Below are 12,538 nucleotides of genomic sequence, written 5' to 3' on the forward strand. Positions count from 1 at the left end.
AGCAAGTGATTTGAGAAGCATTGTAAACTGTGCCTGACAAATTTTTGTTAAATTATGTTATTGGGCTTTTAATGACATTGTTTCTGGGATGTTTTTTTTAATGCCAAAATTAGCAAGAATCATTGTGTGAATAGGATGCATGCCTGCCAGGACCTTTATTTTTTAACATGTGGTAACTTACAGTGAAATCTGATCCAGCTACAAATAAGACACGCTCATTTAAGCAACAGTCCTAATCATAGCAGCATCTCCCACCATGATAAGACTCCTGCTTCTGGTCCAAAGATGAGGATAGACTAGCTGTTAATGTAGTTCATCCTGTAATACAGCCAGCAATAAAGGCAGTCTGCTGTTATTTGAGATCTGAGAGTAATTTAATATTCTAGCACTCAACTTAGTTTGTCTCCAACTCACCGAAATGTTATATGGAAAGCACTGAGCAGTGCAGATGAATCCCTATTGGGAACGACATGCATCGCTTGCTGTGCGCAGTCTTTCCAGAAACACTCCAACATGAAGGAGAATGGAGTCCTGCTGGAAGCAGGAGCCTCTGCCTGGCTTGGAAGATGTCCTAGATGTGCCCCTGTGTTTCAGGACCATGCAGCCAAAGAATTTGCAATGCAGTCTACTCAGCAGCAGGACCATTCTCCAAAAGCTCTAGGTGCATAAAAAAGTTTGTATCATCTGAGTCTGTTCCAGGCAATGAATTAGAAATATAAACAGCAGAACCCCAGAATAATGCCATTGATATTGCAAGCCCAGAAGTGATGCATCAGAGAAATGCAGGCCACCCAATTTCGCTTAGTGGGTTGACTCTGAAACCTGAAGACTGCAATTAAAATCAGTGTGCTCTTTAACCTCTCTTGCTGCTCGCAGTCTCAGAATGCCTCCCATGATTTTTTAATTGACAAAACACCTGAACTGCTCCCTGCCCAGCCTCCGGATCTCCAGCAACCTCCCAGGCACCAGCATGGTCTGGTTTTGTGCTCACTTTGCTGACGTTTGCAGGAGTCCCTCAGTAAATCAAATTCCACTTCCAAGCAGAGATTATGAGAACCGTAGCTTTGATTATAATTGTGCATTTTCCTTTTCATGCATTAGAAGACTCTAAGTTTAAAAGGTAAATGAGGGTGCTGTAAATGTCCAGTTTGGTAAGCAGTGGGTTACTGGGCTCTGCGACCCTGCAGCAGAAGGCAGGTTTAAGTTTTCAGGAGAAACAGGGCTATGATCATAGGGTATTTATATAGTCAGTTGAAAAGTAGCAGTTTTCGAGCTTCTCCCGACCTGTAGTTATTCATTTCACTGTTATCTTGGTGTCAAACTGTATTATGTCGGAAATTACTGTTTAGTTGCTTCCTCGGTTGCGTTCCAGATGCAGTATTTCTAAAACCTTTGAAAAATGTCATTTTTCCTGATTGCCAGTCAGATCAGCAGTTAGTAAAACACCTAGGTGATTACAGGCTTGCAGATGAAGATCCCAAAAGGCCAAACCCGACAGCTCTCAGTTTTTCAGCATGTCAGCTTCCCATCCTTTCCGTCCTGTGGTTTTTGGCTTGGCAGGTAGCTGCTCCGTAGCTGGAGATGGCTGGATAAACAAAACTTGCCCTGTGGAATGCATCCAGTATGCTGCCCTCCTGATTTAAGCAACTACTTCAAATTTTCCTTAAGCTCTCCAGGGCTATTTTGTTTGACCTTTATTTAGTTAGAGTATCCCTACTAGGAAACCAATTATTGCCAGCCCCTTGGGTGGTTGCTGTAAACTGGGTTTCTCTGTACTGGAGCAGTTGTGGTCACAAGCTCTGTAGTTAAGCATCAGCTCTAGTTTGTAACCCTTTCTTCTTCATAATCTGAAACAATTTAATTTTGATTTCAAAGTTTCCATAGCTTGTCTCAGTGTAATAGTGTCTTAGGTGTTGGTTTGGGCTTTTTTTTTTTTTTTTTTAATATGTTGAAGTAAGTAGAAAAAAAGAACCTTATTTTTGTCCATCAATTTTAGTTAAAGTACTGGGATTAGTGGACATCCAAATTAATTACATTAGAAGCTTCAGGAGGAAACGCTTTCAAGAGCAAGTCCTATTTTTGTAAATAGGAGACAGCATTGAAAAATCTTCATATTTTGATGAGTCAGGCAGAAATTTAAAAGAAAAATTAATTAGTTGTACTCGTGAATCCTTACCGTGACAGCTTCATGAGTGAGCAGTGAGAAGCTTTCCATGAGTTTCTTGAACACTTCTGTTAAGCGCCCCCACAGAGATACTCGGTCTCACAAGACTGCAGTTTAATCTAGCTCAAGGACTTTACAAACTTCACAAATCAAAGACCTCTTTTTTTCTTTTTAAATTCATACTCTAGAAACATTTAGCAGCATCAGTTAATGCTAGCGTAGTGTTAATGTTGAGCTATGAAGCATTTCAGTGTCAATAAATTTTCAAATTTTTTCATGGAAAAAATCACTTGGACTTAATACATGTATCCTATATAGTTATTTCTATTCCCCTTTTTTCCTCCTGGTTAAATACATCCCTCTATTTATTGCTACAGCATAGCCTTAAAAATTCACAGTATGTTCAGCTTGATCAAATAACACAAAAATAAGACCATTGCCTCTTGAGTGCTGAATTTCTTAACCTTATGCATCAGTGCTACATTTTGCTATTTCGATAACTGAAGTAGAAAACTTGACAGGCTCTGAATGAAACAAGATTTTGGTTTTTCTTTGGGAATTTCTTAGATTCTCATGAATTGATTTGAATGTATGGATATCTCTGTTTAACCCTGAAAATTTCTGGAGTTTTGAAGATTTCCATACAAGAAAAGCTGGTGTTAGAGGGTACCCACGTGTGTGCATGTGTACGCATACCCACCGTAATTTGTCCTGTGGATAAGTTGTTTTGGGGTATGCTTTTATTGAGACAAAAACTGTGACCTTACTAGTGTATGAGATTCAGGGACTTATATAGGAACAAGGTAAAACCACAGGTAGGAATTGCTGAATAATTACCTTTAGACCAACCTGAGCAAGAACCTTCCCAAGAGGGCAAGCTCATTTAATGGTTCCTAAAACTCAATCTTGTGGATGTCAATGGTCATGCTTGATTATTTGCAGCAGTGTTTTATGAAAAAGCAATAAAAATGCATTGGGAGTGTACAGAGGAAAAAGGGAACAATAAATGGGTTTAGTTTTTCAATTGAGTCCCTTTGGTGCGAACAGGTAGAGGCTACGTTTCATGCTGCTGTGCCTTAGCTATTTGAAATGTGCATATGTGTGTGTATCTACCCAAAACACTGCTGTGCTCTGCTAGCTTATGATCGACAAGAGACCAGCAATGAGAAGAAAAAATTCTTATGTTTGTTTTAGAGAGAAAGCAATTACAGTTACGGTTAAAGGATTAACCTGTTTTCCAGCTACCTGTACACTTATCTGCAAGGCCCTTTAGAGAGCCTCACTAACAAGTACAAAGCTTGGCGAGAGGTAGAAAATGTCATGTTGTACACTCTAGATTATTCCTAATGTTAATTACACTCCTCGGCTTCTTTCCTTGCCTGTCCTGGGCTCTGAAAAACATCCCACGTCAGCCAGTGCTGCAGAGGTGACAAGCAAATAGCTCCAAGTACCTGCTGACGAATTTAACCACGAATGTCTGCGTGCCTCCCGTACAAATGTAGGTTACTCATACATTGTATTTTCAAGAACTTGGGGTGCAGGTAGTTCTGCCTGAGAGAATAGCTGGTTCTCACGTGATTTGAGGTGTTAGAGGTAGGCTGAGGGTTTTGGTGGATAAAGCACTGGCCTTTCGACCTTGGTTCCAGTCCAGCTAGAGATCTGGAAATAAATGAGTTTACTGCTGACACTCCAATCCCAGCAGACGGAACTTCACACCAAAATGCCCCCACATATAATTTGTCACATTTGGCATCTGCTACTAAGAAAAGAGCAAGAAGCGACCTGGCGCAGAGATGTAATCATCTTTCACCTTCCTGCTAGGGGTGGGAATATAATGGGGACAATCCAGAAATTCTTTTAAGTCTGGGCCTCTGAGCCCCCTCCAGACATCGTTGCTTTCTGCAAACTTGTTACTTGTAAGAGTTCACCTGCCATTAGGCTGGTGCAGGGCTTTTGAAGTAGATTGGCTAAAAGTCAGCAATGGAATTTTTTTATTTTTTTTTAGGAATGCTGTAAAAAGAAGTTGACCTTGAAGGAGTAAATCTGAACATGTACAATATTGTAATTTGCTGGTCTCGTTGAAACAGCTCTGTAACTGCAGTGCGGTTATTACACATAATTGCAACTGGCAGCATTTCTGGTACAGCTAAAACTTAAGTTTGTCTGAAAAAAAAAATCACTATTTGGCCACAAAGTAAAAAGCAAGTAAGGGTATTATTTGAAAGCTTTAGCAACAGGGAAGCAGGAGTGCATACAAATTCTTCAGTCCTAGAGATTTGTCTAGGCTGAAGTGATAAGCCAAAAATGCTTTGTAAAGCGCACACATGATTTATTAAATACTGCCATTTCGGCATCAATGGACAAGTTGCAGAATAGGAATATCTGCCCAGAGGAGATGATCATTTCAAAGACAGGGTGTGCTGGGGAAACCCAGAGGAGAGAGTAACTGAAGTTTGGTTTACTCGGTTCTGCTAACTTCCCTCTTGTGGCCATAGAGCCATAGGACCATGGCATTTCCTTCTGCACAAGCACGCACACTGAGGAGAGAGTACTGCAGAATCGCAGTAGCTCTGGAGCTGTGGGGAATGGGGAATTTTAACCCTTCATGGAGGGGGAGTTAGCAGATGGGGAGGCAAAACTACTTGTGAGCTGTATCTGTTGATTGAATTTGGGTTTACCCAGACAAACTTTCAAGTTGGACAGAAAGGAGAGGAAGGTGCCTCATCCGTATTTATTTTTCTTTCCATCATGTGTGAGTTTGTACTTTATTTTTCCCTGAGCCTCAGCAGAATCTCTGCTACTGCTCTGCTTGATGGGAGCAAAACAGATCAGAAGACATTTCAGGTAGCAGATGTGAGAAGCAGGGGAGGATAATGCTTACGCCTGTCATTTGAACTCTTATTGCATAGACTGGAAAGGATTGATTGACTTCTGGACACATTACTAGGTTGTTCACTCTTTGTTCAGACCTGTGGAGAAAAAAAAAAAAAAAAGACACAGATAGTAATGCCATCAGTCCCTTCAAAAGAGAGGGCTTTTGAAGGGATTGTCACAGTGTTCATCTTCCCATGTCTTCATCTAAATAATGTGAGTTCCCCTAACTCCATGGAAGTCAATAAGGTTTATACCAGAGCACTGGCACTCCATAAATTAAATATTAGGATCAGTGTTTGAAGTTTAAAGCCCTCCCTCCTCCTGCTAGCTCAGATTTTCTGCTGCTGTGCTTTTTTCTTTATGCCTGAGCACCTTGCTGACAAGTGCTAATAACAAAATGCCAAGAGAGGGTCCAGTCGGAGTTACCACACATTAAACATTCTGAACTTGTCCTTTTGCTCATAGATTGTGCATAATTAATAATTAAACGGTTTCAGTTGTAATGGGTTGACCTTCTTGAACTGTTCATTATTCACAAGGCAAAGGCATCACTCAAACTTTTTTTCCTATTGCCCTTCCCCATTCGCACCGTATGTGCACGGTTTGGCTGGTTTTGAGGCTGATCACAGAGAAATCACAGAGGCTGATCCTGTCTTCTCCTGCAGCAGATCCCAGTTGCAGAAATGTTGCTCGGGGGCTTGGGACAATAGCCAGCCTTGGGAATAAGCTGCCAGGGGATGTAAGAGGCAATGGGTACATTGCCCTTTGCAACCATTTGCGACTCTGCTGCCATTTTAGCAGCATCCCTGATATAGTGTTCTTCAAGATACTGGTTAAATATGTTGTCTTTAATGAAAATGAAATGTTCCCATTCCTTTGAGAGTTAGCCAGAGTCATAGTCTGGGGAACATCATGATAAAATACAGGCTGTACCTAGTTTGTGTAGTTTGGGAAATTTTTGCTTATACCTGATGCAACAACATCGTAATTGCTCAAGTTCCAGAGGCAGCAATAGGAACACTTCTCTCACTGGAATAGCTCAAAGTACAAAATACTCTCATCGTTCTACTACTGAAACATTCTTGAGTAGAACAATGGCAAAACCAGAAATATTTCAGTCACCGCTTTCCCTGGGTAGGTATCGTAACTGAAGGGATGTTTTCTGTTTCTGAAGCCATTTTAAAAAGGGAACTTTTTAGCACCTACCTTTATAAGCAGTTGAGAGCCCATGCTTTCCTGGTTCACCTAAAACCAAAATCTGCAGCCTTCTCCCCTGACTTACCTAATGCTGTAAAGTAAGAATTGGCTCATATTTACTGGAGTGGAATTATTTATTTCCACTGATCTGTTTGCCCTCAAACGCACTTCCTAGCGAGTATTTTCTTGAGATCGATGTATCATCCCAAAAGACTTGCAATTCATCAAGTGAACGACCAACAAATGTGTGGGACGTGCAGTCTGAAATCCTTGGGAAGGCTGCATGAAAGCATCTTGTTTTCGTACCCCTGAGATCCAGGTTTATCTCCCTGCCTCCACAATCTCTTCCTGAGCTCCTGAAGGAGGGCCAGCGGAGACCTGGCCATGCCTGCCAGGCCTGGGCAGCAGAGGCTGGGCCCAGATGAGGTTAAAATGCTTGAGTTTTGACATAAAGCTGTGTCAAAATGTAGCGTCTGGGGTGGGTGAGATTTTCTTGCATGCCTGTGACGGAGCTCCTCGTCTTCTGGCCGTGCTGTGGTTCAGGAGCCACTGGGTGAAGGCACCCATGTGGGTCTTCATGGCCTGGTCCCTGCCGCTGGCTTTGCTTGGCACAGCCCAAGTGAGAGGCTGGTGGCTTCAGAGCAGTTCGTCAGCCTCTCTTCTGCTCTCATAATGAAGCTTCACTCTATTACGGGTCCGTCACCTCTTTGCGATTGCAGAAATTATCACCTACCAAATTGGTGCGAAGTGCCGCGTGCCCGTCCTGCTCCCCCAGCGCGCACCATCCGCGCTGGCAGCCCCGCCAGAGGGACGCTCGCGAGGAGCTCCTCGCTCCCATTGTGCTGAAACAGCAGGGGAACATCGCCAGGCAGGGCTGCTTCCCCACGGAGAGGGCTCCGGTAGCTTCGCCTTAACAATTTTCAGTGATCTGTAATGTGTGCCCAGCATCTTTTGTTCATTCCTGCCCCGAGTCTGTCCCCCCTGGGGACAGCGGCGTTTGCCACCTCAGGTGCCAGCGCGGGGAAGACTTCTGCAGGACAAGAGAAAAGGATGGGGAGAGTCTAAACCTGCTGGGCTCCACACGGTAGAAGCGAGCCTGACACTTGGCTCTGCATTCTCTGTATTAATATGAATGATTTTCATGCATGGTTCTTTGAAGTGGAGAAAGTTTAATTGCGCTGTTTATTTCCTTGTGTTCCTTCCGCTCTCCAGTGCAAACCTTCCTATATTGATGTCATTTATAAGTTTAGAAACAATAACCTCTCCCTCGCCTGGGCTAAGTTCAAAGAGAATTTGGGCATGTTATATCAAACAGTCCGTGTATTTAATAGAACTCTTTGAAAATTGTAAAGCAATTTTGGCTTCTCCTTTTACTCTTCACTTACTTTTGATTTAATTGTATTTTCCAGCAGTTTCCAATTGTTTGAATTGGAAACAAAGCCCTTAATAAGAGTTCTAGTTAATTTTCTGTCTTGTAATTACCGATCTCATTTTTCTGATAATTGGCCACAGCAATTATATGTATATTTACTAATCACATAGGAGGCTCTGCGGTTGTGTCTATCTGCCACCATTGATAATGGCACACACATTGCAGAGGTGCTTTTATCATCTTCTTTTTTCCACTACATCAAAGCTATTTCCTCACATTCTCAATAATGAATACATGCATGCATTTGACACAGTTGTGTGCTAGAGAAATTGTTTGGCTCCCACCAAATGCTGCACGCTCTGAGTTTCTTGCCTGCAGCGCTGGAAGGTTGTATGTAATGATATATTGCTCATCCAAATGGCCAAAGCACTCCAAAGCACAGTGAGATTAAAATAAGTCATTCCTTTGTTAATTTAAATAGGTGCATGTATCATACTTTGCAGGGTACTTTGTGTAGGGATGTCAGGGAGGAAAAAAGCCGCCGAAAGGTATTTTTAATAGCAAATGAGAATAGATGAGAATGGAGTCATTTGCAGCTGCCTGTTTTATGTGGCTCTCTTGTTCCAACTGTAGGTCTAATGAGATGACACTGTTAAAGTACTCTGCAGTGTAATTTCATTACATCCTGAGCTGTTACACTATAAACACAGTGGAGCTCTCTGTCATTCTTGGAAAAACTCCTAAATTCGTAAAGCCCTTCTTTGCAAATGGTGATGTTGTTTGTTCCCCATTTCTATATTTTTTGCTTGTGCTCTTAATTTTTTTTTTCTTTCATAAACACTGAGTGGTTATTTTCACTAGACTGGTAAATCTTGCGTATTTTCCCCCTAAAAAATTATTTCATCTTTTAAATCTAGAACAGACTGCGAATTAGGAGAGCCTCTAAAATGAATAAGTGTAAATAAACATGAGTGTAAATAAATAGCAAATGCAGTGAAAGAAACAAAGGTCAACACAAGAATAATTTCACAGCTCTTTGTTAATTACAAGACCATTTGTGTGTTACTTAAATAATCATTAATTTCTCATTTACACTTTCCCTACCTTCCTTTTTACCCTGTGGCTATCATTGTCCTTTTTTCACCTCCCCTCAGTGTCTTTCCACATGTTTTTACCCATTGTGTAATACTCATTAGTTGAAATTCAGTGTTTTATAACACATTCTCGGAAGAATTTGTACCTTTCTCCCTCAAATTCTCCGTGTGAAAAGGAGGCTTTGTTGAGTCCTTTTTTTTTTTTGGCTGTTGTTGTTGTCGCTGTTATATTACTCTCCTTCTAAAAAATTGTCTTCCCTGCTTCTGACTCTGCTTCTTGTTTCAATCCAATCCCAGGAATCGCCCGTCCTTCCAGTCGGGGAGTTCTCTGAGCCATTTGTACACTTCATCACTCAATGGTAAGCTCAGTTTGCAAACATGCCATGCCCTCAATGTAAATGATACATGCCATTAACTCTGCAGCTCTGCGAGACCTTATGGCTTTCCTTGCATCCTTTCTGAGAGAAGAGGGACTTGGGGGCCTTGGGCAGATGGGGCAGCAAAGCTAAGCAAACTGTTTAAATTATGTAAACGTTATTTACACAAAGGGTCGTAAAAGTACTTACAAGGGTTTTTCCTGTTTTAATAAACCTGCCCTGGATGTGGGTGCAGTCTCATGCAATGAGACTCTTAAGAATTCATCTGAGGGTAAAGAGGCCACAAAAACCCGGGTGTATAATATCATTATTTAGGGCTTTTTAAAATATTACTTATAAAATTGCCACAATGTTTAGAAAGGCAAGTAGCCTTGATTAATTCATTGGCTTTTCAGTAAGTAATTTTTACTGTGAATCGTATTTTAAAACACACCATTGGGTATATTTTCTTTCCTTAAACTGAATAGTTCATTGAAGACCATTTAAATTAAAGGAGAATAGGCAAGGAGGAATTTGTAGAATAAAAAAATACACTTCTCTAGTGACAAGAGAATGTAAGTCTTATGGGTAAGCTATCCTAAAGAAACAGAGTGAAGGGAAAATCTTCTTTAACTGTCATTCACTTTAATAATAATAATAATAATAATAATAATAATAATAATAGGCAGTCATTTATGTATGGCAGAAGAAACAAGCTTGAATTTTGTACGGATAGGATTTGTTTGACAGAGAAGCATCCCTTTTGTGAGCATGTACTTTCAGGATGCTCAGCTGTGCTAAATCAGATGGAGCCATCTCAGTGTGTGCCACTGAGAGCAGCAGCCGCGTGGACGAGAGGGCTACTTCAGAGATGTTTTCTCAGTGAAAACAAGGCACTCGAAACCCTTGGCTCCACGCAGATCTGTAGGTCGGGCTTCACAGCGTTTTCCAATTCTCTGTACTGTGTGCGAGAGCCACAGCAGAAAAAGCCATCTAAAATGTTTCTATTTTAAATACCTAACATAGGAGAGAGTGCCTTCCAGGTCTGACATAGTGTGTAACAATCAATACAGAAACAAAAAGCAGTCTGATTATCAGCTAATTAAAGCAAATAAATAATTCAAGTTTGCATAACATAGGCCTCCTTTTTCAATAGTTTCAGTTTACGAAGAGCACCTCCATTCGGGGGATTCTGCGCCACAACTGATGTGCATGAAGCTGTACATTTTTAATCCCTTCAAAAAGTAATGACAGGCTGTTTTTTTCTAAAAAAAAAAAAAAAAAAAAAAAATCTCATTGAGGCTGGGGGAGGGATAACCTGTGTTAAAATTTCCACAGATGTCAAACTGAAGCATAACTGATGGTGGCTAATAGCCTTGTTTTCCCTGGGGACGCAGCTACTTTGGACTGTCAGATTAGAACTGTTACCAACCTACTCGTCAGACAGCTTGCTTTACTTGCTCATGCCTGCATTATTTGAGGTGTGTGTAGTTATTTGTAGGGAAGGTAAATCGTATCATTAATGCAACCTAACTGCATCACAGATTATCTGATATTTTAGATATGGTGTTATGCAGGCTGTACAGCACACAGCTCTTTTTAGAAGGAGGTGTTAGTGTTGAACAAATGCAAAGAAATTCTGAATGCTATTCCAGCAATCAATTTCTAATAAGTATTAGAGATGTCAAGTGAGCAGCATAACAGACGTTATGACTTTATACCAGATACGCCATAAACACTGGCTGTTTGGATGTAATCCAATTAGTCAGTAGGCAGCTCCTGATGGTCACCTCTGTGCCATGTTATTGTGTTCCTTCATGCAGCTAAGCACTGTCTTCAATAGCTAATTGCACCTGTTGCACAGAAAACTAGGACTATTTGGATGAGAAACATGATCTTATAAACAGCTTAATGCTGTGTAATGAACTATCACCCTGCAGTGTAATGGAAATGAATGTGAAAAAATTAAGGTAGAAACCCCAGGGTATTGTGTGTTTTCCTGAAGCTGTTTAGTGTTAGAGTTAAATTTCCCACCTGTTTGTATAATATGTCGTGTCAAGCTATGTAATAATCCCTAGCAAAATGAGAATCAACTTACTATATCTTCTGAGCTGATTGGTTTTCAATGATCTTTATATTTACACATATTCATGGTTACACGCAGTGTAGACCTATAAATAAAAGGGAAGCTGTTGTCTCTACGTCTCATTCCGAGGAAGGTATTAGTAGGTATGACGTCTTTCAAAAATGATGAAAGAAACCGAGACATTTGTAGGGAACTTCAAAGACACACACAAAAGTTGAAAATTAGATAACAGTCAACAAAATATTAATAATAGAGAAACACTGACCACGAGGGAGGGAGAGGAGAGGAGAAGTTGATTAATGTCTTGGCCATTGTTAGGAACCCTGTCTTCCATTGGTATGTGATAAAGTTAAGAAATACATTGATAATTCTAGACACAATCTGTTACAGGAGGATATCTTCACTGTTTAAGAAAATGAAATAAATAAACACTTGTTTATATATGAACATTTTGTTTTATGTCACATAGCATGAAAAAGCAACCAAAGGAAAGACCAGCTCCCGAAGATTTAATGGTAAGTAAAACTTCAGAGCCCTCCAGTGTGGTTTTTATATGAATGCTTTTTATTAAGGTATAGGGAAGTGGGCATTTTGCCATTTTTTGTGTGGTGTTTTTTTTTTCAGCATGTATAAATTTAAATCTAAACTGTTTCTGGCTTGTACAGCAATTAAACACTTAGAGAGAACACCCAAACAAAAGGTGGAATTCTGATTCCACGCAAGTTAATGGATATTTTGCTGTTACACTCGTGGTGGCCAAAGCTTCGTGTGTGTTTTGGGGAATTAATACAGAACTTTCACAGCCCATATCAAGTTTCAATCAAAAACGATTTTGATGCTTAATACACATTTTTTTCAGTTTTTATGTCCAGGGATTACAGCTTAATGTAGGTCACTCCTTGTCATCGTTTGCTAGTCTTAACCTTTCAAAATCTGAAGATGGAAAACAGGGGATATGGTCAAAATATTGTATTTTTAATGAAATGCAGAAGGTACTGTTTTCACTTATATTCATGTAAAATGGAATTAGTTTGGCTACAGAAGATTGAGTTAATACGTGGCTTTGGTCTTTCTACAGAAAGGCTCTCAGTGTTGGAATCTGAGCTCAGAGACCACTTCTTTTTCTAGCAAATGCCATTTTTTCAGTAAGGCAATAATGGGGTACCTGCTCTTAAGCTGGTCCCTTGTGGCTGTGTATTTAGTGCAGAGTACTGTTTTTAAGCTACTAGAAAAATACAGAATCAAACAAGTTGTTTTAAGTACTTAAAATAATTTATATGGGAGATAGGAGTTGTTGTCTCCTCTGATTCACATCAAATATCTTTGGTTAAGTGTTTCATTACTTTTTGTATGTGCTATGTTTCCTGTCACTTCGAGATTTATGTAAAAATATTA

General features: G+C 40.3%; 1 protein-coding gene across 3 annotated transcripts in view; it reads left to right on the top strand.

Annotated features, from left to right (window-relative positions):
• MAP2K5 (mitogen-activated protein kinase kinase 5) overlaps window positions 1–12,538 on the top strand; it is a 126,864-nt gene that overhangs the window by 95,067 nt on the left and 19,259 nt on the right. For 2 of the 3 annotated variants that reach the window (XM_035335668.1, XM_035335669.1), the window contains 2 exons: window positions 8,999–9,060; window positions 11,613–11,658. In XM_035335668.1, coding sequence (XP_035191559.1) covers window positions 8,999–9,060; window positions 11,613–11,658 — 108 coding nt within the window. Of the gene's footprint in view, window positions 1–8,998; window positions 9,061–11,612; window positions 11,659–12,538 lie in introns of those variants that run through there. The other variant, XR_004753526.1, reaches the window with a different exon arrangement.

The sequence above is a fragment of the Oxyura jamaicensis genome, chromosome 10, assembly GCF_011077185.1.
Source record: "Oxyura jamaicensis isolate SHBP4307 breed ruddy duck chromosome 10, BPBGC_Ojam_1.0, whole genome shotgun sequence".
NCBI classification, from domain to species: Eukaryota; Metazoa; Chordata; class Aves; order Anseriformes; family Anatidae; genus Oxyura; species Oxyura jamaicensis.